Genomic DNA, 27180 nt, shown 5'->3' on the forward strand with positions numbered 1-27180 from the left:
ATAATGACAACAGGTCTTCTTGAACTACGTGCCTCACCATGAAATGTTTGCAAATTTACCAGACATAGGGCTGTGAGCACTATCAGGAAAGCAGCAGTCTACAGTTTTGTGTCGTACTGAGCGGGAATGCTAAAATTTGACATACAAGCTTACTTGATTTTAAGGACGTTTTATGACAATCGGTGAAGTAACAAGTTGAGTCCCAACTTGTTTCTTTTCTTGTCATGTAGCAAGCTCCTACTTGGTAATGCAAAGACTCTGTCATCTGCTATTTGCAAATCAGATTGACGGGCATTACCACCAAGTATCACATGTTCCCTCATAGCGTTAGTTTGTTACATGAAACTGCAAAGAATTTGAAAGCCCTCAAAACTGCTCAGTGCAATTTTGAGGAGATGATGCTTCATGCTCACTGAAACTCTGGCAGTCACTTCTCACTGTATTATTCTATTTTTTATTTAAAGTACGCTCAGGGCCATAGGTCATTAAAGAGGGGAGTGGGTACAAAACAGTAGAGTAAAACAAGCAAACAAGAGCAGTGAGTTCTGGTAATACAATAATTCTCCTGATTATACAATCTTACCTAATGTTTTGCAAAAAAAGTTTGTTATCGGTGATGGCTACGATACTTGAGGGAAGGTGGTTCCATTCCTGAGATGTATGGGGGATGAAAGATTGAAAGAAATTCTTCGTGTAGCAAGAATCAATCCCTGTGTTACTGCGATGATCGATGCAGTTTGAAATGTATTTGAGGCCGTGGTATGAAGTCGTCGTGAAGTGTGGTATGACGGAAAATTTTATGAAATAGCGAAACATGGCAACTGCGGCGTTTAGCTAGGGGAATAAGGGCTGGTTAGTTTCATTAAGGTTATACTCACGGTACAGTTATAATTAGAACGAATGAAACGAGCAGAGTTATTTTGTGCTAGTTCAAGTGAAGTAATAAGACTAATGTGACTGGGATACCATGTTGCAGATGCCTATTCAAGTTTTGAGCGTATTAGCATCTTGTAAAGGTGTAGTTTTAAAGTAGACAGTACTTTGGAAAAGTTGCACTGTAAGTACCCAAGCAGGTGAATAGCATTGTTAATGACATACTCCATATTGGTCCAATTTAAATTATTTGTAATGTGTACACCAATATATTTATAGGACATGGCGAAATCTAAAGGAACATTGTTAAGATGGTAAGTGATAGGATTAGAATTAGATCTGGATATTGCATTTTTAATTTATTAACTACAAAAGGCTCATGTACAGTTTGCATGAAATCAGTAACTAGGCTAGCCCGGCACCGCAAGAGATGGCTAGAACAGGCAACTTCACACAAGTGGCCTACTCCACACTTCTCAAACATGACAAACCAATAAAATCAATTTCTTTCTCTTCAAACAGCAGATGACGTACCTGAGGACAGTGTGTTCACAAAAAGGTTTTGGAATATACTCGAAGTTTGGCTTAACATTCAGCTAATCAGCAGTGCACGAGCAAGGGAAGCCTCAGCATGGGAACTTATCTTCGTCAAAGCCCTCACAAATATGTTTGATTGTTGAAACGTTGGATACAGGCCGAAGCTTCCCTTGCTCACCTCTGTTACTCACCTGAAGCTTTCATCTCCTTGTAACCTTTTTGCATTATTTGAACAAGCAAACCGAAATGTTTTTTCAACATGAAACTGTACATTGCATTTTACAAGGATCTGTGGAATTAATTGGGCATACTTATATGTTCATTTAGTGTCCTTGTTTATACACAATATTTGCAGAGGTCTTTGTAAGCACTGTCGTCCCTATAACGTTCCTCACCTTCCTACGAGTACTCCACTTGTGTCAAAGCCTTTACTGCTGCACCTGAACACTGAATGTGCAGTAGAAATATCAAGAACACACAATATGTGATCTCAATTTAGCGTAACATTTTTTCCCCCTCTGCACTTCGTGCCTATCGCCAATGTGTTATGAAAACAATGCGACAATGCAGCTCGAGCTTAGCTTACTGACAGTACATCTTTGCCGAGCACTTCTTATGTTTCTTTCTTTAATCTAGCTGAAATCGTCGAAGGCAGACAACATACGTATATTATGAAACACGTCAAACAGCACTGTACACAACACAAGTACGAGTGTAGCCGAGCACAATATCGTTGTCCTCGCTTTAGTAACATGCAAACGATGTGGTGGACCTCACGGAGACAGCAATTGCAACATTGCTGCGAGGTGTCCAAATTGTTCTGGTGCCCATGACGCAACGTCAAAAGAGTGTCCAAAGATCAGGAAGGAAATGGGTATTCTGAAGAAGATGGGTAGAGATCATTCCACGCACAGGGAAGCGGCAAGGGCTATCTGCCACCGCAGACACCGTTCACGACACCGACATCAACAGGACCGCAGCCCTCCTTGCGTAGAAGGAACGACAGCTCACATGCAGCATCCACCCCCTCCTTGTCTCAGGAATGAAGAGGCACGTGCCTCAAAGCCTTTGTATGCTAAGATAGTACAAGTCGACTCATCATCGGCCCCAAACACATCGGAGACTCAGTGGCCCTCGTTACCATCAAGGCCTGCGGGAACGCCCTTATGCACCGCTCCTACACGCACTGAAGAAAATGAAAAGATGGATGACATTGACGTCACGAAAATGTTGAAAAATATGATGGGCTCCATGCGCAGGATTCTTTCCGGCCTAAATACCCCAGCTGCCAAGGCTGCAGTGCAGCTACTTGAAGTGTTGGAACCACTGCTAGTGGTTCTTCACTAAGCAAGTATGGCGATGATGTTTGAAGAACGGATGCGTCAATCGCTTGTTATGCAATGGAATGCTCAAGGTCAACGTGGTCGTTTGTCGGATTTCCGATAGCGGGTATTTAAGTACCAATTTCCAGTTATTGTTATCTGTGAACCTAATATGGATACTTCTTTCCGTATTTCTGGATATGTCCAGATGTGGTCTCGTAACGACCAAGCCTCAAGCAAAGTGTTAGTTTGTATTCGTCACGATCTGGTGTATTTCAGACATGACGTCCCACCGCATACTACTAATGATTATGTGTGCCTTACCATAAAACACAGATGTTGCACGGTTACAGTGATTGGAGAATACATCCACCCAAGAGCGAGGATCGATTGCTCGCACCTGTGTCTCTGCTGCAAGCATCGCAAGGTCCTCATATTGTGATTGGTGACTTTAACGCGCACCATCCCCTGTGGGGTCGCACTTCGATGAATTCTCGTGGCAAATATTTGGCCGACTTCATGTGTAGTCAGGGACTAAATGTGCTCAATGACGGGTCTTCTACATTTATTCGTGGCACGTCTTCCAGCAGTTGTCTTGATCTAAAGTTTGTATCAAGGAGCCTTCTGTCTTCAGCATGCTGGTCGACGGATCTAGAGACTGATGGTAGTGACCACCTCCCCACTTACGTTCACTTTAGCTGGTTTCGCCGTTCAGCCTCACGTTGCATTCGTCAAACAGACTGGATTTTATTTAAGACCTCTGTCGACACCGCCTGTCAGAGTATGACATCTCCATCCGAAATAGAGGTCATCATTGCCTCTACCCTGCGGGACAAAACCAGAGAAGTCAACATACCGAGGCACAGATCATCGGTCGACATACAATATGAGGCCCTTCATGCAATCCGTCGCCGCGCGGGACGGCGATACAGAAGAACAAAGTCACCGTCAGATCTTTCGAGCAGTCACCGAGCTCAACAACATGTTCTTCGACACCTGGAGAAGCTTGACAGACAGCGTTGGAGGACATTCTGTGGATCCCTAGATCCAAGACAGCCTCTATCTAAGATCTGGCGGGTCATACGAAGTCTCCAGGCAACTCCACAACAGATACCCATTCCATGCAGTGGCCCTACATCAACGCCAGACCGAGTTGGAGGTAGCAGAGGACTACTGTAAACTCAATGTGGACGCATCTAATGCAGCGACTTCATCCCTTGTCACCATCGCGCCCCCATCACCTGATGAACGACTCGAAGTACCGTTTACGACGCAAGAGCTTGACGCTGCGATTTCGGTTTCTCGACGCTCATCGGCACCAGGACCAGACGGAATCACGTACGCTGCACTCTGCCATCTTGGCACAGAATCACGACGTCTTCTTCTATCTTTTTATAATACCACGTGGGAGACAGGAAATGTTCCAGATAGTTGGAAATGCAGTCGCGTTGTAGCACTGCTTAAATCGGGGAAGTGCCCTAACGAGCTTTCCTCCTACAGACCGATCGCCTAAGCCAGTTGAGTCAGCAAAGTAATGGAAAGAATGGTCTTGTCAAGGCTGGAATGGTTTCTAGAGCAAAATAATTGCTTTCCTGATTTTATGCACAGATTTAGAAGAGACCGTTCTTCCAATGACGGTGTTATCGACTTCGTATCCACTGTTGAACAGGAAAGAAGTCGCCGTCGGTTAGTTGGAGCTGTTTTTCAGGATATTAAGGGTGCATACGACAATGTACTATATTATGCAATTCTTGATGCACTGGAAGATTTAGACGTCAGTGGCCGGCTATATGCATGGATTGTTAGCTACTTCAGTGGCCGCACGGTGTATATGTCGACAAGTGATGGCGACACCGGACAGTACCATATACATCGAGGTGTTCCACGAGGGGGAGTTCTCAGTCCAACTCTTTTCAGTGTTGCATTGATTGGCCTTGCATCTGAACTTTCTAGCACGGTGAAGATTAGCACATATGCGGACAACATATGCATATGGGCATCTGGAGCCACCCGTCCCCAAATGCGTGCTAGGCTTCAACGTGCAGCGACCATCACAACTAAGTATCTTCGGCGGCAAGGCCTCCAACTCTCAACAGAAAAATGTTCCGCGATTACATTCACGCGAAAACAATTGACCAGGTATCCGTAATCGTTAACGGAGCAGTGATACCTATGGTTACACACCACAGATTCCTTGGCTTAGTCATAGACTGGGGATTATCTTGGTCAAGACACGTCGCCGCACTGAAGTTAAAGCTGAAGAGTTTTGTTCACGTCCTTCGCATCGTTGCAGGAACAAGATGGGGCCCCTTGGAATTGTCATTACTCCAACTGTACCAAGCACTATTCATAGGGTATATATGGTACAGCATGCCGGCGCTCTCAAGCATGGGACTTAGCTGCATGCGTGCGCTGGAGAGCATTCAAGCTCAAGCATTGCGCACATGTTTGGGCCTCCCACGATGCACGTCAACCAATGCAACAATAGCAGAAGCTCGTGCTTGTCCTATTGGGGTATTTTTGTTCTGCGAGCGTCTTCGAATGTACCTTCGCGTGTTGACCCGACACATAAACCATCCTCTGCCATCGTTCCCTGCCACCCACCCAGGTTCCAGCTTTTCAAGGACTATATCGCGCCATCAGAGTGTTCTGCCGTCAAGATTTTATACCGCCTGTATTCCGAGGATACCCCCGTGGGTTCAGCCTAAACCTGTCGTTACATTGCAGATCCCTGGAATTACTAAAAAGTCAACTGTTGCGTCTATTGGCCTCGGGCAACTCACCCTGTTACACATTTCTGCACAGTACGGAGATACTGTACATGTGTATACCGATGGCTCCACTGCAGCCTTCGTCATTCCACATATGATGATTGCTCGACGGTTTAAACTAGACCATAGCTCAACATCAACTGCCGCAGAACTTGTTGCTATCCGGGAGGCACTTCGATTTCTCTCTGAGGAGCCTCCTCACGCATGGACGATATTCTGCGATTGCAAGCCAGCTCTTCAAACGATTGACTGTGTCCTCAGATGAGGCCCGTATTATTCCATTGCTATAGAAATTACAGAGCATCTCAAACAGGCAACTAGAAATGATACAATGTCACCTTTCAGTGGATTCCCTCACACTGTGACGTGATCGGGAATTAACAGGCAGACACTGAAGCGAAAACTGCTTTAGATAATGCTTGTGAAGTACGCATTCCGTTCTCACAAACAGACACAAACGTCCTACTTCGTCGCGTAATACACAACCACACGTTGGAACACTGGACCCAACCAGATTGATGACACAAGCGATTACACAAATGGGACCAAGAAATGGAATTTCGTATGCCTCACAAGTTCAAGAGAAGCCACACAAACACGGTGCACCAGATTTGCCTTGGTGTCGCATTCACCAACCGTTATAGACATACAATAGGTGCCGGTGATACTAGCCCAAACTGTGAATACTGTGAGGTACCAGAAACACTTGAACATATATTTTGCGTGGGTCCCGCATACGCGCAAGAACAACAGCAACTTGTCTCCTCCATTGCAACGATCCATAAGAGACTGCTATCAGACGAGTTTCTTTTAGGTCCTTGGCCTAATTAAAAACAGCGCAGCCCTGGTAACAAGTGCCGCTATAGCTTTTCTCCAAGCCACTGGGCTGGACAAATGGCTTTAGAGATGCCACAACTCTGTGAATTTGTATATGCGTATCTCTTCCTTATACCATCATCATTCACCAGCTCTTTCCCTCCCCGTCCCTTTTCCCCAGTGTAGAGTAGCAGGCCAGAGCAAGCTATAGCTCAGGCCGACCTCTCTGCCTTTCTGTAAATAAATTTCTCTCTCTCTTGTTTTAGTGGCATGCCAAACATTAATATAAAAACATTTCACTCGATTTCAGTTTTTAATTGCGTTAAATAGATTACTATCTGTGTTTCTGTATGTTGTAAACTCAGTGATTGACAGCATTAGTTCCACATGACCTGTACGAAAATTGTGGGCATGTACTGCTTCTTTCACGATTGACAATAAACAATGTAAGCTTACTTGTCTAACGTGTTTTTTTTGCCAGTTGAGGCCTCTTGGTCACCTGGCGATATAATAAAGGTATCGGTAGTCATTTTAGTGCATCGTACACATGAACACGGCTCCTAAAGTGGTAGCAAAATGCCCAAAACCAGTGAACGAGCAGCACAACGAACCCCACCAGCCACTACTGTAATGGGCATATTGCTCACTACGTAATGATGATATAATGGATGGATGGATGTTATGAGCGTCCCCTTTGGAATGGGGCGGTGGGTTGCGCCACCAAGCGCTTGCTATTATACTGCCGAATGTCGTACCTGGTCAAACAATAAATTAAAAAAAAAACGCTATGAACTACCACACCCAAATCTTATGATCCCCTATTGCGAACTGTGCTTTTGCACGTCTCCGTTTTTTGTCGTTTCCCTGTTTTTCTTCCATCAATCCTCCAACCGCCTCTTACTAATGCCTATTGCGTACATGTTTACTTTTCCACTGCTCTCGCTGAAACCAACATTAGTTTTGATTTGCCAACGCCATCTCTCGGTCGAAATACTTTTGTTCACAACACTACTGCTACTCTTATTTCCGTTGCAGTGTGGATCATAGTTTCCCTTCTCCAAGTTTATATAGGTGTTCTGCAACTTTCATGCTTTGTAGTTCCTTTGTTAGGTCCTTTGTTGAGAGATCTTACCTACTGGTTCCCTTACCTCCCATTTCAATTGCTGATTCTGAAACGAGCCTAGTTAGCGTTTCATTGATTACCTCTACGTCATATTCATCTTTATTCTAAAGCTGCATATTTGTTTGCAAGCACCAGCCTTAATTGGTCTGCTTTTACCCTTACTGCATCTAGGTTAGCCTGTTTCTTCTTGCCTAAATTTGCTATTTCTCTCATCATATCGAGGGAACTTTTAGACCTCACAACCAAAGGACCACTATTGATTAATGAAAATTATCTAATTAGGCAGAATGAAAAAATAACCAGAGTATCTCCATGCGAGAACAAACAACATTACCTTGGTTCTGTCCAGCTATGTGGCATTTGTATTTTATTGTTTGGCTCAAGTTACGTGGAACAACCTGTATAGTGAGGATGCCCGACATGGGTGCCATGCTAGCAGGGTGCGGCTTCTCGCAACATTCCTGATGCTTATGAATGTCTTTCGAGACTTCACATAGTACAAGCAGTCTATGTATAGCCTGTAATAAGGGTACCCTAGATATTGGGGCAAGTACTCTTCTATGGTGAAGGGCATGTTTACAATAATTGAGAGCGGCTAACAGCAGAGCAGTACTGCCATCTTAGTCAAGTTTTTCACAAATGAAATAGTTTTCGATAGCAAAAAGAAATACCTGGGATGCCTCACAGTCATTCACTGTACTTACCTTTAAGTGCCTAATGAATTAATGTCCGCCATGGCGGCTCAGAACCTAAGTTCTGCTATTGAGCACGAGGTCGCGGGTTTGATTTGCAGCTACAACAGCCGCACTCTGACGGGAGTGCAGTGCTAAACCGCTCGTGTACCAAGCATTAATTGTGTGCACATTAACAGATCGTCCTTCATAGTATGTACTGTGTTGGTATGGACCATCAAATCTCATTGATCAATCACTAACGGCGATCATAAGTAGTCAGGTGTCTTTGCTTTGAATAGACAGCAAAAAACATACTGCCGATATTCAGTGAATATTAGTTGAGGTCACCAGGAAGCTTTTAAACAACTTTATTTGTACTATCTGACACCTCAAATAGTATACAATAAAACAAGCATGAGTATAAAAAAATTTCACTCCAGTGTAACTGGATAAGTAAAACGTGATTATCAATTAAGCAGAATAAAATCGATTAAAATTTCTCACTATTTTCATTGTTTCCACGCAGACCACACAGATCTGGCAAGTTGTTCATTTTAGTGCATAACTATTTCGCATTAAAACCATCATGAAAAGACTTAATGCCTTTAGGAGAGGCAGCTGTGCATGTTGCCATAGCTTCTTATCAAGGTAAGCAATTTATCTAAATCCCTGCTCATAATTGTGACACGGTGAGCATGATGAGCGAGAACATTAGAACCTTCCAAGAGTGCCACAATGACTGCTTCACTGGCCTCATGGAGTGCTTTCAGGGCCAGTTTCTGCATCTTAAAATCATCACCAGTTATGCGAAAAAGAATCTCGCGCACAACACGAGCAAATGGAAGGCGGGGGATGAGTGTCACTGTAGATGATCGATGACGCTCAATCTCTCCCAAGATTTTGTATCTTGGCTTTCTCACAGCTTTTTTTGGTGCAACCTGCAGGAAACAAAGCACCTTGATTACAATGAAGCATGTAAATGCTTAAATGTCATTTTAAGGTTTAAGGTTTGAAGGTTTATTTCCGCAACTGGTGTTGCGAGGACAGCCAGGGAAAAAGCTGTATAGACAGCTTGAGAGGTCCTGGCTTCCTCTTACAGTGCAGCATTGACGGCGGCGGAGTACAACAACAAACAAAACGTGAGGAGAAAAACAAAAAAAACAAAAACAAAAAAAAAAACACGTACGTTCGGTACAGAGAATGAGACATGCACGTTCAGTACGCTGTACATTGTACTTGTACAGTACAAAACTACACGAACATTTGGGGCAATTCTTTCAGAGAAATATTAGATAAATCAATATTCTCGTAGCAGTACAAATGGTTCAGAAGTGTCGGTAAGGTATGCTGCAACATTTGTTTGCCATAGTTTGTGCGGCATTTCTTAACATTCCAAGGTTCTGTTGTGCGGGTATCATACACAGTTCTGCTCTGCTCTAACCCAGCAAGTCTAAGCAAGGAGTCATCATTTTTCATCATGGCGAGTTTATATTTATAGCACAGTCTGTAGTTATACATGGACTTCATCTGTATAATGTTGTGCTGATGGAAAAGGCCTGCAGTGTGGAAGAAATACGGCACTTTACATGCAATGCATATAATACGTTTTTGTAAGACAGTGAGTTTGTTAATGTTTCCAGCTGTTGTTGTTGCCCACACCATACATCCGTAGTTGGCTATGGAAGAGAACAAAGGGTGGTAAAGTAACAAGTTAACTGATGTAGGAAAATTAAAGCAATTGCGGCGTATGATACCAACTGTTCTGGAAAGTTTCTGAACTACGTAATTAATATGATCATTCCACGACATATCTGCTGCAAAGTAAACGCCCAGAGTTTTCACAGACTGCACAAATTCTATTCTGGTATTGTTTAATTCAATTAGAGGAGGTTCAAAGTGTTTGTGACGTGGGTGAAACATGACTGCTGCAGTTTTGCTAACGTTAATTCTTAAGTGATTATCAGCCGCCCAAGTATTTATTTCTTTTAAGGTTTTATTAGCTCGATTTGCGAGATCAGCAGTTGAAGTACCCGAAAAAAACAAGCTGGTGTCATCTGCGTAAATTATGTACTTAGCAGTGCTGTCGATGTGGACAATATCATTGACATAAAGAACAAAAAGAAACGGACCCAAAATGCTCCCTTGCGGAACGCCGGAAGCTACCGCTTTCAACTGGGAGCATTCACCGGCAATACTAACAAACTGAGACCTATGTCGCAAGTATGAGGCAATCAGCATATGGGCTATGCCTCTAATACCGTAATGATCCAATTTTTTAAGCAGCACGGAGTGATTAACAAGGTCGAACGCCTTTGAAAAATCTAGAAATAATCCTAGTACCATGTTTTTTTATTCAAAATTTTTTAGTATGAATTCTTTTTGAGCAAGGAGAGCTAACTCAGTAGATCTGTTTTTACGAAAGCCATATTGAGCTGTAGTGATAATGTTGTATCTTTCACTAAAACAAGATAGCCGTTTAAGAATAACTTTTTCGAGGCCTTTAGAAAACACAGGTAAGATGGATATCGGGCGATAGTTTCCCACTACATTTTTGTTCCCTTTTTTATATATTACTATAACTTTTGCCCTTTGCATAAGACGCGGGAAAACGCTGGAAACTAAAGATAAGTTGAAGATATGGGCAAGGCAAGGTGCAAGAATGTCGATAGTAAATTTTATGGGCTGTATCTGGAAACCTGACGCATCTGTAGCTTTACTATTATTGAGTGATAAAAATTCTGTAATTACTTCATTTACTGTAACCGGCATTAGAAATATTGTTTCGCTATTTCGGGCACTCATATTAGACAGATTTACATCGCTCTTTGATGTGTCCGCAAAAGAAAGAAAGTAGTCATTAAAGGCATCTGCTAGGTCAGCACCTTTTAATTCAATCCCTTCATGAATAATTTTTGTGGTCGGTTCGGAAGAATTACCGAAGATAGATTTTAAAACCTTCCAAACTTTTTCGGACTGTCCACCAGTTGAATTGAATCGGTTATAAATATATTGCTTTTTAGCGATGCGAAGTTGCTTTGTAACGAAGTTCCTAAATTTTTTGAACGTTTTCAGCGCTTCAGGACACCTACTTTTTAAAAACAGTCTGTAAAGTTTATCTCGTTTTCTTATCAATTGCAACATATCTTTGTCGACCCATGGTTTTCTACTTTTCTTTGATTGGGAGAATTTCTTCAGTCGAAAGGAAGCATTATAAATGTCAGTAAATATCTCTAAAAATTTTTCGTATGCTTCATCAGGGTCGGTTTCCTCAAAAACATGTTCCCAGTTAAGAATAGATAAGCGTTCCTTGAACTCGCATAACGTCTGATCATTTATAACTCGATAAAATGACGTTTGGTCCGGTTGTCGTTGGGAATTCGGAGTGAGATTGACAGATATGAAAATTGGCATGTGATCACTCAGAGCATAAGCGATGGTGCCAGATTTCAAGCTATCTGTTTTGAAGTTTGTTATGAAGAGATCTAAAAGTGTTTCTGATTCTGTAGTAATCCGTGTAGGTGACATGATGACATTTTCACAGGAGTGAACGTTAAGTAAAGTATTGAACTCGATTGTTGTGTTATTATTGGCCAGCATGTCAATGTTAAAATCGCCACCTAAAATTAACTGATATTGGTTCATGTTAACAAATTCTAGGAATGAATCAAGAAATAAAAAAAACTCAGCAGAACTGCTACCCGGTGGACGATAGCAGACACAAAATATCCTTGTGCCAGACTTGACTGCCAAGACTTCGTAATGGGGCGTGATACAAGAAAATTCAGGCAGCATTTCCGATTCCATAAGATTCGAAACTAACATTGCAACACCACCTCCCCTTCTTATGGATCGGTTCATATAGAAACACTTATACGTCGGTACAACATAAACGTCACCTTCACAAGTAAACCACGTTTCCGAAAGCATAACAACATTGAAACGAGTTTCCACTTCGCCGAAAAAACAGTCAAGTTCTTCTTGCTTATTTCGGCCAGATCTGAGATTAACGTGAATACAAGAGCAGCAATGAGGATTATCAAGCCCTTGTAAAAATTGCAGGTCAGTGCCTAAAAAACCGCATTAAGTTGCATGCTTAAACTTCACTGTCTGTATTCCTCCTATCCAGAAGCCAAATTACATGCACTTATCTGCTGGCGGCTCAAATAACTTTATGGCACTTGAACGCAGAGGTATAAATTTTAATGTATGAGGTTACAAAAAGAAGAATATCTGGATGAGCTGAAATGCTGTGGCCAACCAGTAACCCATGATGCACTCAATGAAAGCGTTTGCATTCTGTGTGCTGCATGACCCACTGGCAACCAACACACAAAATGTGCCTAGGCTGTTCTGCCATCTATGATTTTAAACAATTATAACTGTCTTTTTGCATTATTAGAGGGGTGGCACTGTTGAAACAAAGGAGCAGAGTGGCAGAAGTATATGAAGTTGGACTTGGTGCACACAAGACTCGACAGTGCTGCACTGGCTGCAACTTGCAGAATCTCCTCCTGCCATCTAGATGGGCTGTTTTGTTCACAAAGTGGTAAACACATCCATTCCAAAATGACCAACTAACAATCATGGCATTATGTTGCTGGCTACAAAGAGCTTGCAGAATGCCTGTACTTTAACACATGGAGTTCTGGTTCTCGCATAACATCAAAATTCAAATATAGGAGCACGACACGGGTGGCACAGTCAAATTAAGAGAAGAGTTAAAGGGACCCTGAAATGATTTTGACGATTTTCTACAAACATACTGAGTCGTTAGAGTAGGTCCTTCTGATCATTAATTGACACATCTAAGTGCTCCGCGTAAAGCGTGTAATTTATTATAAGGTTTTAAAAATGCACATCGCTGCCGATCGCAGCACACTGCTCGGCGGAATTTTAAGCCGCCCCTACCCACATGACCGAAATCACCCATATGACGTCAGTGGGGCGAGCTATCCGATTGGCTGACCAGAGCGCGTGATCGATAATTTTTCCAACTTTGTGGTAAACAAATGATGTTCGTAATAGTTGGAATGTTAGTTAATTTGTTTTTATAAAAAGAAAGTAACATAAAGAGAACGCACAAGAACAATTTTTCAGTACACTTAAGCACTTCCGGCACACAGCAAGTGTCGTCTGCTTGTGTTACAACGTGCTCAGTCTTTGACGAGAGCTCCGCCGTCAGTGTCTGTTTGTCTTTTCGCGGGCGCTATGATTCGACTTTGTTGCGTTGTGGACTGCAAACGTAGCGACTGGCAATATGTCAAGCTGCGACATCGTGTCCCTCTGCAAGCCAGTAGACGAGCGGACTGACTGCAGCGCATCAGACTGCCGCTATCCTATCGGCGCCAGGATTTGTGCGATTGTGGCCGTCACTTTACACCGGAAGATTACTAACGCAATAGCGTTTCACGAGTCCGGTATTAGGGTAAGCGCAAGGGGACAGGGCCTGGCCGTGTCCCCTTGCGTGTCGTTTCATGAAACAGAAGCGCAACTGTGGTCTGCACGGTGCAGCCACCTGGTGGCATAGAGCTCAACCACACACAGTAGCAGTAACAGAATGTATTCTTCTTTGCTGCTGGTGTAAATTTTGCGCAGGAGTGTAATCGTTAACACATTGTTTTTGCAAATGTTTAAAATGTCTTACGCTTGGTTAGAGCAATATTAGCTCTTTCTTTGGCTGGTTAAGCTCTGCGCCAACGGGTGGCTGGACCGTGGAGACCGATCAGGCAGCTCATGTACGTCTACGCTAAGGTTCCTTCATCAGGTTGAGTTTATGCCTCCACCGTTCCGTCGAAATATAAAGGTAGTATGTGATTACCAGAATACCAGACACGTTCGGTGCCACGACAGAATGCTCGCAACGCATGCTGCTTCGATAGCGCTTGCTTGGGGGCGATGGCCAAGCGGCTAGCGGAGAGGTTTCTCGTGGGCGGGGGCGGGCTCCAAAACAACCGGAAGTGGACGATGTGATGTCACATCGTGACGCAGAACCAGGGAAGGCGGAGCTTAGCCCCGATCGCTCGGCGAACCAGTTGAGGAGGAAAAGCATGGCTAGGGAGGAGGGTAACTTGTAATCGCTTGTAGCTCCATTAATACGTAATGCTTCACTTAAATTGTGAAGACCCTACGCGTCTACAAAATTTGTCCGAACCGTTTCAGGGGCCCTTTAAGTCCTAGACTGTAAATTTTTAAAATTTGTTATTGTTCAAGGTATGGTGCTGAAAACCTCTAAATACATGCAATTTTATGTGCTTATTTCGAATATGAGCCCCATCTTTGTTTACCTAATGTTTTAATTTGATCTGTCTTCCCTAGAACAAGAATTGCCAGACTTCCAGAAAAACACTCTCCCGAGTGTTGACGCCAAAAATTTTCAGCAAGTCTTGCAACTTTTATTCTAAAGTAGACAGTACAACAGGGTTGGTCTTGTTCGATTTCTTGAAACGGGGTATCAATGGCTCATTGATACCCTGTTTAACAAAATCTGACTAATTTTGCAAAGTTCACAATAAGATAGTCAAGAAAGCTTTCATGTAAATGAAATGCTCCTCAAAACAAGCATGTAAAGTTAGATATATCTACAAGCTTACTGCAGAATAACTCGAATAATAAAGATTAAAAAACATTTCTATTCCAAGACATAACTCTCCCTTTCTTTAAGGAGTAATGACAAAATTTCTATCATCTTTGTTTCTTTATTGGATGGCTGCTGACTCAGTAATTACGCTATGGAGCCCAAACTCTTCAATAGTGCAAGAAATAATTACTCTGCCTTTTAATATGACCAGTTCAAAAGTGCAATTTCCGACTGAAGCATAACTTTGGATGTGAAAAAGGAGACTATTCACTTCACCAAAATTTGATGTGGTGGTCTCGTGGTGCCAAATACCACTGATGCATATACACACACAATCACCGTGCTGCCGAAAGCTGAGTCCATTCAGCACTCGACAGGGCAAGAGGGGAGAGCAGGTTCCTCTTTGTTTCCAAGAGAAGTACACAATTTGAAGGGCCAATTTGGCAGCTTTTCGCAACATAGTCATTGCACGGCTTTCAATTCCTGCACCGGGCTGACTGGAGCGCTCCTCAGCTGTTTATAATACCACGTGAGCACCTCCCTCACTTCTTTTAATGTGCATAGCCTCCTATTTCACATCCAAAGCAGCTACGCTGTACTTGGGCATTTTGAACAGGTCACATTAATAGGCGCTGTAATTCATAATTCTTGTGGCAAATAATGTGACAAGAAAAAAGTGTGATACAAGATTTTCGTGTCATTACTCCTATAAGATTGCACATTAATAAAGAATGTCGAAAATGTTGTGCTTCCTGAAATGGTGCAGCAAGTTCAGTGAAATAGGCTGCCAACATGCACTGGCAGAGATACAGTTAAACCTCGATACGAAGAAGTCCTTGAAATCGACAATTTGCTTCGTTATATATTTCGTTGTTATTGAAATTCTACCTTTATTGGAAATTAGTAGTCATCGAACGATTTCTATTACACGGAAATGGGCCGCACAATTTTCCGAATTATCAGGCAACCGAAAAAAGCAAATTTGAGAAAACCATTCATATTGATAAAGTTGGGAGTCGGCGACGAATGATACGGTTTCATGCCACGTACGTCAACGATATGTTCACATCGGCTGTAGAATTAAGTGAAGCCAGCCACACTTTCGCGTGCACTCCACCTCCGCCGCTGACAGCATCACCCACACTGGGACTACGCTATCAGTAAAAGCGCCGGCAGCGGGGAGCGAATGCCTCGTCTGGCTCTCACTCCAGCGGGTCATCGAAATTCGAGATTACGCAAACTCCAATACTAAATGCGCAGGAAGACAGCTTACATGGTGCCATGCTGTTGCGGCACGCCCACTATTAGCACACGCTGCAGATTACCTCTAAAGTAGGGTGCACAGCTGTGTACGTGTTCAGCCGCACTTACAGTCATGCACGGCCAAGATGTGCGCAAGAAATCGAGACACGCACCAATGAGATGTGCGCGATAAGATCTTATCGCACTCGGACTTATTACAAAACATGATGCGAATCCACATCAGCTTGCGTTCTTGTCGAGTGGCTTGCGATTTGAGAGGCGCGTTTGCAAGCAATTTGCATCCGCAGAAGTTTCTTTTTATTGTCTTGGCATTCCTTTGCGGTGGCAGTGAAATTTCGTCATATTGAACTCGCATACAAACACACTTCGTTATCTTGAGGTTCTAAATACATGGCATTAAATCAATTTGGAGTTTTGCAAGCCAAAACCACAATCTGATTATGAGGCACACTGTAGTGGGGACTCCGGATATTTGGACCACCTGGGTTTCTTTAACGTGCACCTAAATCTAAGTACACGGGTGTTTTTGCATTTCACCCCCATCGAAACGCAGCCGCCATGGCCGGGATTCAATCCCGCGACCTCATGTTAAGCAGCCCAAATCCGTAGCCACTATAAGCAACCACAGCGGGTCTAAATGCATGGTGTTCTATGGACAAGAGATTATGAAAAGTTAAGTACTTCGTTATATCGAGAATTTCGTTATATTGAAGTTCTTTATATGGAGGTTTAACTGTATATTTCCTGCCATTCAAATACTCATTCCTCCATGTCTACTAAGCAGCAAGGCCTGATTAACAGAGGATAACAATGGCATTTTCAGGATTGTACCAGACGTAAAAGCACAACTGAGCAGATGTTAACAGGTGACTGCAGATGGGCCTTTCATCTGGGATGAGTTGTGCACCTGTGAGCAAAAGTATATGAACCCAAAAGTTCAGAAAAAATAAACAATCACCGCAGCCTACACATACAAATTATAATTGAGGACTGTTGCTCAAACCTGAACTTGTGAACACCACAGTGTGCTTGTCAGTTTCAGGTTGTGCATCTCAGTTAAAAAGAAATAAGGCTTTAGAGTGATAGCTTTACTACTCCAGGTACAAACCCAGAAAACGCCTGGTTCCGTAAATCTGAACTTCAAGCTCAGCCAAGGTAAAACTGGGACTTAGCCTGCCACTACCGGAAGCTGCTGCATACGCCGCATGCGTGGCCATATGGCCATATCTTGAGAGCAATCTGCGATGTGGACAAAGTGCTCGGTTACGTGGACCTCATCTTCGAAGCGATCTTGCGATGTGTACAAAGTACGCAGAGTGCTGGTAGCTTTGTATGCGCTATGCTTTCAACACTTAGCTCGCGTTGCCGCGAGAACAGGATGAAGGTCAATTCGCTCGCTGCTGCTGCCATGCCGAACAGCGTCTGTGTCCATTCCCAAAACAAGTAAAACCGCACTACAGCTTAACAAACTTGGTTTAACCGTGTTCAACCACAGCAATTTTTCAGCAAACCCAAGATTTTTGTGTACCTTTCCTCATGGGTGTTTGCATATGTCTATAGTGTCTAGAGACTTTGTGCAAAGTTTGTTGTTTGAAATACGAGGGGAAGCATCACAACGAGCTTGCAAAAATAGCCATTTCTAATACTGAAAAATAAAGGAGAGAGAAAAAAAACATGGTCATTACTGCTCACCAGAAGTCATGCATAAATTAACGTGCGGCTCCTTGGCATGGCCTCGGCAATTGCAACGGTGCAATCTCGGAGGCCATGCAGCTGTGTAGTGTAGGTACTATAGCCACCGCAGGGTACCATGACGAGCCCTCTCGCCACCGATACACAAGCCAGTCCGAGTGCCCGCGGCATGCTGAAAAATCTCAGATGCAACGTGCTGGGACTTGCATCATAGCGACAGTTCCAGGTGCATGCATCATCTGCTTAGGTGTTGTTTAAAGGCTGCTAACAAAAAAAAAAGATACAATTAACAGTTTTGCCGCTTTTCCAACATTGGTTTCGTGGTATCAGGGGCGTAGCCAGGGGGGGGGGAGGTTATGGTGCTCAGCCCCCCCCCCCCCCCCGAAATTTTTTCGTGCTGCCGTGCACCGCTGACCAAAACAACCCTAGGCACCGGAAATTATTCTGGATTTTGTCTAGAATGTCCTTTTCATGCTTGAAAAGACATTTCAGTACGAACATTGAGAAACTGGGCTGGATTTCGTGGGAACGCCCATGCACTGGAGTCACACAAAGGCTAAACCCCATGAGACGGCGACGGTGACTGCTTCGAGCGACAAGACAAGCCGTCGCTTGAACAGATCGCGTGGCTTTGCAAACCTAGAATTCGTCGCTTGTTGCCCGGAAGTGCTATGAGCGACTAGCCAATAGCGCGAAGCCGGAACTGGATGTTTATCACTAAAATACTATCAATTGTCGAACGAAATGAGCAAACGATTAAATTTTTATACGTGCAAGGATAAGAACCTACTGCAAGACCCTCATAAATATTTTGTGATGCTTTTTACAGTAAAATACGTCGACTTAAATGAACAAAGCACGCGTCATGCTAGTTTCGACGCGTATATTGCTGCCATCCTACCGGCAACAATGGGAAGACATAGCTCAAAATGGTCACTCGCATGGGGCATGACTTGTAGGCGATGAGCCAACGCGACAGCCATCTCCATCACATCGCTTGTCGCTGTCGCGTGCAAGATCGCTTGCATGGGGTTTATACTTAACGCATGGAGCCCCACCTGAGCCCAAAGTTTCCAAGGCGTTTTGATGGCAAGTGAGCTCGTCGTGGCATCTCGCAGAGGCTGCGAAATCTATGGAACGCATGGATTTCAATTCCGAAACTTTATGGGTATAAACTTCTTATAAACTTCTGATGCGAAAGATGCATTGACATTTCCAAAGTCATGCTTTAGATTTTCAATTCTGGAAATTGGTGGGTTTAATATTCTTATAAACATTTGTCGCCAAAGCCGCACTGACTTCCTAAAGTCGTACATTGCACCATACAACGAGACAAGCCGAATCAACAGACTATATGACAAGTTGACAAAGCACACAGCGAGGTCCGATGCGACAAAACGTTGTGGTGGTTTATTTGTGCCGTCATGTTACAGAAAAGGATATCAACATTTTATTAAGCTACGCCAAAGCATCCATGTCAAGACAGTAAAGCCAGCAAAGGTAACTCCATTCTTATTTATTTTCCTACTTTGACTTTTATTCGCGAGGACACATTGAGCCTCTTCAATATTTTTGTTCTCGCTACCAGTAGGCTGCCAGAGCCAGCTTGCGTTTTTCTCGTGTTGCTGCGCGCGGCGCAATTCGGTGCACGTTCGTTTTTCTCTGGCCAATTGGATTTTCGCCTGGCAGAATTTTGGACGCTTTATGGGTGGCAGACGAGAAAAAGAAACAATGGTTGCTCGCCGCCATCACTGTGGGGACTCGACAGATTGCAACGCGTTCGCTTGAGCGCAACCTCTCGCCGGTGTAGGATACCGAGCAGTATGCGTAGGGTTCTCTGTGAACCAAGCGTCGCAGGATTTCTTCAATATTCCTTCGGTAGCCACATTAAGTGCCCAAAGTAGGCATTCGATTGTGGCCAACATGCTTTCCTTTGTGTTTCTTTTTTTTTTTTTCACTTCCGTGTTCCCGCCCCACAAAAGACAGAAAGGCATTGTCGCGGCGCAGCAAATTGTCGCATGGTGAAAGTTCGATTTTGTTACTTCTTATTCTTTTGCGGAAAGTAATGGGCCATGGTACGCTTCAGTTGCCGGATACTATTATATTACTGATAGCAATTATATGGAGACTCCAGGCGCATTCCTGCCGTCGCTGTCATGTTCTGTATAAAGTCCAACGGCGATAACATTGTCACCGCGTGCCGCATGGTTTATGTGCGAGTGAAAGCGGAGGGGCGGGAAGGGGTGGGGTGTGACGGGCGAGCTGACGATGGCGGCTCAGTCTTGTGCGCGCAAGGGAGAAAAGCGGGGAGGAAGCGCGCCGCCTACTGTCGTGCACGATACATCAGGGGGAGTGGAGGGGGGGGGGGGGGGGATGTTGTAATCTGTGAATCTCTGGTTGCGCAACATGTTTATTTGCCTTGCTTGACGCATTATATACTGTGACCTTTTCTTAGATATGTATGTTTATTAGAGACTTGTACGTATATTTAAATACTTTGTTGCGAGGTTTTGTGTATACTTGGAGTGAACTTTGTTTCCAGTGACACGTTTTTGCCCTTTATCAAGCTGTATCTTCGCATTTGTAGATTCGATTGTATCTTCGCATTTCTAATGTACGAGGGTGAGTCAAATGAAAGTAAGCCAACCCACCCCGCACAATAATGGTTTGGTTCATTATCTTCGAGGCACGCTTAGCATAAAGGCATCTCTCATTTACAAAAGTGACATGCAGGTGTGAGGATAAATGTTCTTTAATGCTCTCATACACTGGGTTGAACATGGTCACATGACATAATGGACGCTCCTAAAGTTAAAGAGCCTTGTGTCGTGAGGTTTTTGACAACTGAAGGTGTTTCCCAAAAAGAAATTAGTAACCGTATGGCTGCCGCATACGTTGAACATTCCATTGGCCAGTGTGAAACATTGGAGCAAACTGTTCAAAGAAGGACGTGAAAGTTACAAAGACCATCCAAGACTGGGCCAAAGCCACCTTGCAATCACCCCCAACCCAACTGCAAAAGCTGATGAGCTGATTAGACAAGAATGGAGGATAAGCATCGATAAACTGGTGGAGCATGTGAACATCAGTCACAGTTCGGGTCACACCATAATTCACGAACATCTCGGTTATCGGCTGTTGTGTGCACAATGGATGCCCAACATTTTGAAGCACCGGCAGAAGACAGAGAGGTTTGACGCTGCTTTGACTCAACTAATCCGGTATCACAATAAGGGTGAAGACTGTTTGCCTGCAATTGTGACCGGGGACGAATCATGGTGACACTACTACGAGCCTGAAACACGACGGCAAAGCTTACAGTGGAAACATTTGAATTCACCACCCCCCAAAGAAAGCAAAGCCCATTATTCCTGCCGGAAAGGTGTTGTTGACTTTCTTTTTAGATTGTCGGGGGCCATTAATGATTGAATTTGCTGAACCTGGAGAGGCTATCAATCCTTTCCGATATTGTGAAGCGCCGGATCGACTGAGTGTCGCAATCAAGAACAAACGACGTGGAAAATTGAGAAATGGCACCATCTTGCTCCACGACAATGCCTGTTCTCACGTCGCTGATGTGGTTAACACAAAACTGGCCAAGTTCAAGTGAGAAATGCTGCAACATCCCCCATACAGCCCAGACCTGTCGCCTAGCGACTTCCACATTTTGGGGCATTTGAAGAAACAGCTCAAGGGAACCAGATTCGTGTCGGATGATGACGTGAAAGGGTCAGTTACAGATTTTGTGAAGCAGCAACCCAAGGAGTTTTATGAGACGGGAATCATGCAACTCGTTAGTCAGCAGGACAAATGGCTAAATGCTCATGGAGACTTTTAAATAAAGTACCCCGCTTGTCATATATTCGCTTTGGCTCACTTTCATTCAACTTGCCCTCATATATTTTGCAGAACTCCTGCTCTTTATATGCGCTCTCTATTGCCACTACAATTTCGGTTCAATTACTTGTAATACACGACCGGTGACAGCTGCTCCTGCGCAATACATAGCAACAAAGGACAGCGTCATTGAGAGTTCTCCCTGGACGTTGCATATGTAAAAAAATGTAAACAAGGTTCTTGAATGACAAAGTTTCATTAAAATATTTGTCCTGAACCTGTTCATTTCATGGCCTTTACATTTTTCACATCAGCGGCTTGCACTGCTTTGCCAGTTTGAAAGTGATATAGTTCTAAAGTTCGTGTGATAATTTCTTTACTTATTAAATAGAGAGAAAACATGGAAGCATTGATATCAGTTATTTCAGGCACAATTTTTTAGACATACGAGCATATTCTTTCATAAAAAAAAAAAGCATATTTTACTTCTCTTGACAGTGTGTTGCGTTCAAGAATTTGGTTGCAGCATCTTGGCAATGCAATTATTATTCATGTATTTGATCCCTCGACAAATTCTATAAGGAGGAGGCCGAGCTACAGCGTGAGCCCCCCCCCTCCGAACGAAATTTTTGGCTACGCCACTGTGTGGCTTATATTACTCATTTATGACAAATTAGCCCAAGTGAACTCAATTTCATTGCAGCTGACCTTTAAAGGAGGCAAACACAAGGAAAAGCAAGGAGAGGCTAAGTGTTGACATTTGCTTGTCTTTAAAAGCAACCAAGGCTATGATGCACCAGCACAGTGCAGTGCTCCAATATGATTCATGGCTTGGTATGTAATGAGCAAAGCCTCAGCTCATCAACTGCCTCAGGTCCTGCCTTCACTTCATCTCCTTCAGAACAAGGACGTAGACATTAAAACATTAATGTAAACTTCCAGTCATGAGGAAAAAAAACTATAATTTGAGTGAAGGACAGTTCTAAGCAATGCTGTTCGTTCATAAGACAGAAGGTGAAAGCATTTTACTTTAATTTTGGCGCTTTATTTTAATTTTGATGCTCTCCCACCCTCTGCAGCAGCTTGGAACTTATTAGTTTGAAATAAATGCACTTCTTATTTATTTATTTTTTCTTCTCTTTAAAAGAAATATCTACACTCACCTGCTTGCGTTTACTTGGTGACCGCAAAGTGGAAGGTGTATGTCCTTGCCTTCTTGTGCTGAATTTGACAGCGGACTTTTCTTTTAATGTCATCCTGCCACTTGAAGTTGAGGCCAGTGTTCTTTCACGTCCTGAAGTGGCATTTTGATGGCGAGAGGAACCAGATGCAAGACCCTGCAAATCCTCTTAGGTCTTCAACTGAATTTCACAAGGCGTCGCTAACAATGTTCTTTTAAAGATTTTCAATAAACATAGATATAGACGAGTAAAACCACAGCTAAGAGGATGCTGAAACAAGACAGTAGGGTTCTTATCTCACACCACCAGAGTGAAATGCATGCACACTATGATTCGCAGCATGTTGTGTAACAAATCACAGCCCATGTTGCTGCAAATTGGCAGCCACTGTTGCAGTCATCTTTAAGAGGTAGCTTTAGCTCGGGCCCGACTCCGACGCCACTTATTCAAACACATGTAAAACGCAAAAAAAATTTTCTGAGATAACCCCTCAACCGATTTTAATGAAATTTGTTGCATTTGAGAGAGAAAGCATAATTCTAGTGACGGTTGGAAGCGGAATTACTATTTAGGGCCTGAATGTTATTAAAAAGATTTTCAAAAATTCGAAAGTCTGAAGAATATAGAAGCACAAAGTTTACAAATTAATAACTCTGAATCAAGAACAGATATCGCGATTCTGTAAACAGCATTCATTAGATCATTCAAAGTGGACAAATTCTATATGTAATTTTATATCTTACGCGAATTCATTACGTTGTGTACAAGGGTTCTGCAAAAGCTGTATTTCCATATTACTAAATTTTTTGAAAATCGTGCGTAACATATCAATTTTGTCCGCTTTATATGTATCAATTAACAGAATTGCGATATCGTTTTTCCTTGCTGAGCTACAGAGTTGTAAACTTCATAGAGTCATTTACTGAAAATTTTAGATTTTTGCAAATTTTTAATAAAACATTTACGACCTAAATCAGAAATTTTAAACCAACAGTCACTAGATTTTAAGTTTTTCTTTTAAATGCAACAAACCTAGTCAAATTTGACGCAGTGGTTGCTGAGAGAAACGAATTCTCTTTTTACATATATTTAGATAGGAGCACTCGAGCTAAAGCTTCTTAAGTTAAAACTCTTGACCATGGCCTTATATGCCCATAGCTTTTACACCCAAGCCATCTGCAGTGAAACCAGAGCAAAGGAAATGCAAAATAATATTTTATCTGTTGCAAAACTTCTCCCAATGGCCAGATTCACACTAGCATTCAATAGTTGAAAGTTATGATTTTTTTTTTTTTCCAATGTCAGTGGTGCTTCCTACCCAAATCATGTCTTACCTGTTGACTTCTAGTAGAAAGCTGCGAACTTGTATTAGCTTGTCCCTGCCTCACTCTGCTGAACCCATGAGCTGACTTTTCTTCAGGTGCACTTTTTCTACCATTTTGAACATTTCGCGCCAAGGGATCAGAAGGAGCCTCTTCACGATGAGAAATACTCCAGAATGACCTGCGAGGTGTTGCAACTACTGGAGTGGCTACTGAAGTCGAATGTGAAGGTGCCCTGGAGCTTGCTACTTTCTCAAGCTCAGGCCTGGACACTTTTCTTGGTGACATTCCTGGAGGCGAGCCAGCTCCACTGATTGCTAGCTTCCTTTTCATGTTTTCATGTGGTAACCTGGATTTTGTGTTGCCACTCAATGGACTCCGGGGGCTCCTGCGTGACCAAAGGTTTGCGATTCCTCCCGTAATAAAGCAAACAACTGCTACACACACATAAAGCTTCAAAATTATGGGCTTTGTTCTTTTTGCCTACACACTTCATGTAACTTTACTATTGCAAATGTTAGAGGAATATAATGCAATAATAAAAAATTTGGCTGAAGTGATTTCTGTTGCAGGCTAACCCACCATGTGAGGCTGTTTAATGTATTAACATAAGTACACTCAAAATTCACACAAATTATATGTATTCATGAAACAAACCAAAAGTCACGCAGCCAATACAGTGTACTGTGTTGGCCAGGTTAGGCTGTTGCAGCTTAGTAACTTATAGCTACAAGCAACAGACAGTTATGACACCATGGTGCCTAAGCAGTTCATATTATCATATAAGGCCACAGCAAAAAGCTTCAGCTGAAGGTAGCACCTTCCACGTGAACGAGCTTGTATTCCTCCCATACAGCCCTATTATTAATTACAGCTGACAAGAGACAAGCCACATTTACAGTAAGTTATAGGGGATACCAGAAAGGAATGTTCTGAAATAATTTTTACCGCAATTGCACTCATCGCATGCTTAGTTTTTGCACAAATAAGAGCAATACTTCTAATCGTGGTAGCACTGAGCTTATTTCCCAGCCTTTGTAGGATCCCTATCATCTTCAGTATCACCTACTGCATTTTGGCAAAAATAATGTCAGTAATACAAGGCAGTGCACAGAACAGCCAAGTCTGAGGAGCAATATTTGCTCTTTCTTTTTCGACTCTGTTGCATAGAGCTGGCCTGACAAATTCGTTATCTAATCTTTAGCATAAAGAGCACAATAGAAACTGGATTACTGTTTTAAACTATCGTTTAACGAAGGCCCCAAGTCAGAAGACCCATACGCAATTTTAGGTTAACAGACATGAAATAGTGCTAGTACGGAGTTCAAGACACTCGATCGTCTGAAACGCGCGAGGCGCGTGCTCCGGGCTGCGCTGGCGACATAAGCACATGGTACGTACAAAACCGGCAGAATGTACATGCACGGCTACATTTACGAGATGACATGTCTTCTCTCGGCCTGCTGGTCGCAATGCTTTGGCTGCTGCCTTGGCCGTCAGGAGCGCGTTCTAGACAAGTACCTTGTTTCTGAACAATGCATGAACTAATCTAGTACACTGGAACAAAGTTCGAGTTTCATATATGTATGAGCACCAATTCTGGGAAGGTTCTGACTAGTGTTGCAGAAGTCGCGGGGCGCTTATTTTCATTGCAGGGTGCTTTTTTCGTCGCGACGATAGAACATCAGTCAAAACCTTGCATGAATACTGACCTTGTTAGTGAATGTTGCTGAAGCGCCTGAGACTCGTTACGCAAATCTTCATGGTCACTTTCTTTCAATATAGTCGAACTGAGAGACGTCTCCGATGACGATCTTGACATCGCCCACTTTGTAAGAGTGCGCCATTGGCCGCTGCGTGGACGCGACCGTGATGAGCTTGAGCTGCTGCCTGCAACGCTGGTAGTTGAGTGTAGAAAGCGTTGTGATGCCATGTCTCAGCTCTACTGCGTTGATGGGCATGAGAGTTCAGCAAGCTGCTTGAAATAAGTGTCGGCAGCCACCGGCACACAACTCTTGCACTTGTTTTAGAGTACGAACATTGGTTGCACTCACCACTCTTCGCATAACGTATTTAAAAGCCCGCTCCAACAAACGCGGGAAAACGAATATTGCTGAGTGTCATGTGCTCCTAGGCAGCACATAATAAAGAACCAACTACGGTACCTAGGTAGACTCTATGCTCCTAGGTGCCTAGGGATTTTTGAGAAGCCGCAATGGCGCCTCCGTCTATGGGAGTTTCCACGGAGGAAGGAAGTTTTCTAACGGGTGTTGTGCCCATAGAGTTTCCTACAAAAATTTTTGTAGGAAACGCTATGCTTGTGCCGTCATGGGAAGGCTTGTGTTGTAAGAGGCTTCGTCTAAAACGTAGATATGGCTACAGAAATAAAGCGTTTTTAAAGTAAAATCCTCATAATATGTTTTCATTCATGCATATTACATCCTCCAGTGAAGTTTACTCACCTCGAATGTATAACCAAGTGAAGAAAAGCAAGAACAGACGACAAACTGTTCCCAAGCGAGCATGCACGCATGGCCTCCGAGATTTCCCCCGCGCGCGCTTCTCTACGGCCGTAAGTTTGTTTGTAAGTTTGTCGATTCCTCCATGCGTCACCAGGCGGCAGTACGCACCTACGTATCGTAGTGTTCCTGTATATGCTCCCGCAGGGAGCAGAGTTGCGCATACCTTTTCCGGCGCCGCTCGCACCGCTATTGGCCGAGCGCGAAAAATGACGTCAAATGATCCGCGCCGCTGCGAAGCCAACTTTACGGGCGCATCGCCGACTCTTGCGAACTCGTCGTTTCCGTCAGTACCATCGCCATTGCAATCAGTGGACCGTCGCTCGTGCGTTCAGAGGAGCAGCTAGAAGCCGACATACCTGGTTGCAAGCAAACACCAATGGATTTTATAATTAATCCTGACGACCCGTTCAACGAACCTGTCCACTTTCGGCCGCTCTTCACCACATTGTTTTTGGACGAGGTCGATCAACAGCATGCCGTCTTCGCTGTCAGACGAACTTGAAAAAAGCTCATCGATTGCGGCAATTAGCAGCGCTTCCTTTCTCATTGCCGACATCTCCACTGGCTAACTCCGTTGCAACCGCAGCTATTGGGCCAGAGCATCCGCGGTTCTGCAGTCGAAAGTGCGCGCGCGCGTCCCGCAGTGCTTGCTGGGATTGCACCCCGGCGC

The 27180-nt window shown here is 43.5% G+C and overlaps 1 protein-coding gene across 1 annotated transcript; it reads right to left on the bottom strand.

Moving 5' to 3' along the window:
* Positions 1-8467: 8467 nt before the first annotated feature.
* On the bottom strand, positions 8468-26583 carry LOC126544151 (uncharacterized). The gene is made up of 4 exons (XM_050191386.3): positions 25701-26583; positions 24001-24376; positions 22649-22822; positions 8468-9054 (listed from the first exon to the last, which is right to left on the bottom strand). Exons 1-4 carry the CDS (start codon positions 25919-25921, stop codon positions 8722-8724), a joined length of 1104 nt encoding a protein of 367 aa, XP_050047343.1. The 5' UTR covers positions 25922-26583; the 3' UTR covers positions 8468-8721.
* Between the last annotated feature and the right edge of the window lie 597 nt (positions 26584-27180).

The sequence above is a fragment of the Dermacentor andersoni genome, chromosome 1 (genome assembly GCF_023375885.2).
Source record: "Dermacentor andersoni chromosome 1, qqDerAnde1_hic_scaffold, whole genome shotgun sequence".
NCBI lineage: Eukaryota > Metazoa > Arthropoda > Arachnida > Ixodida > Ixodidae > Dermacentor > Dermacentor andersoni.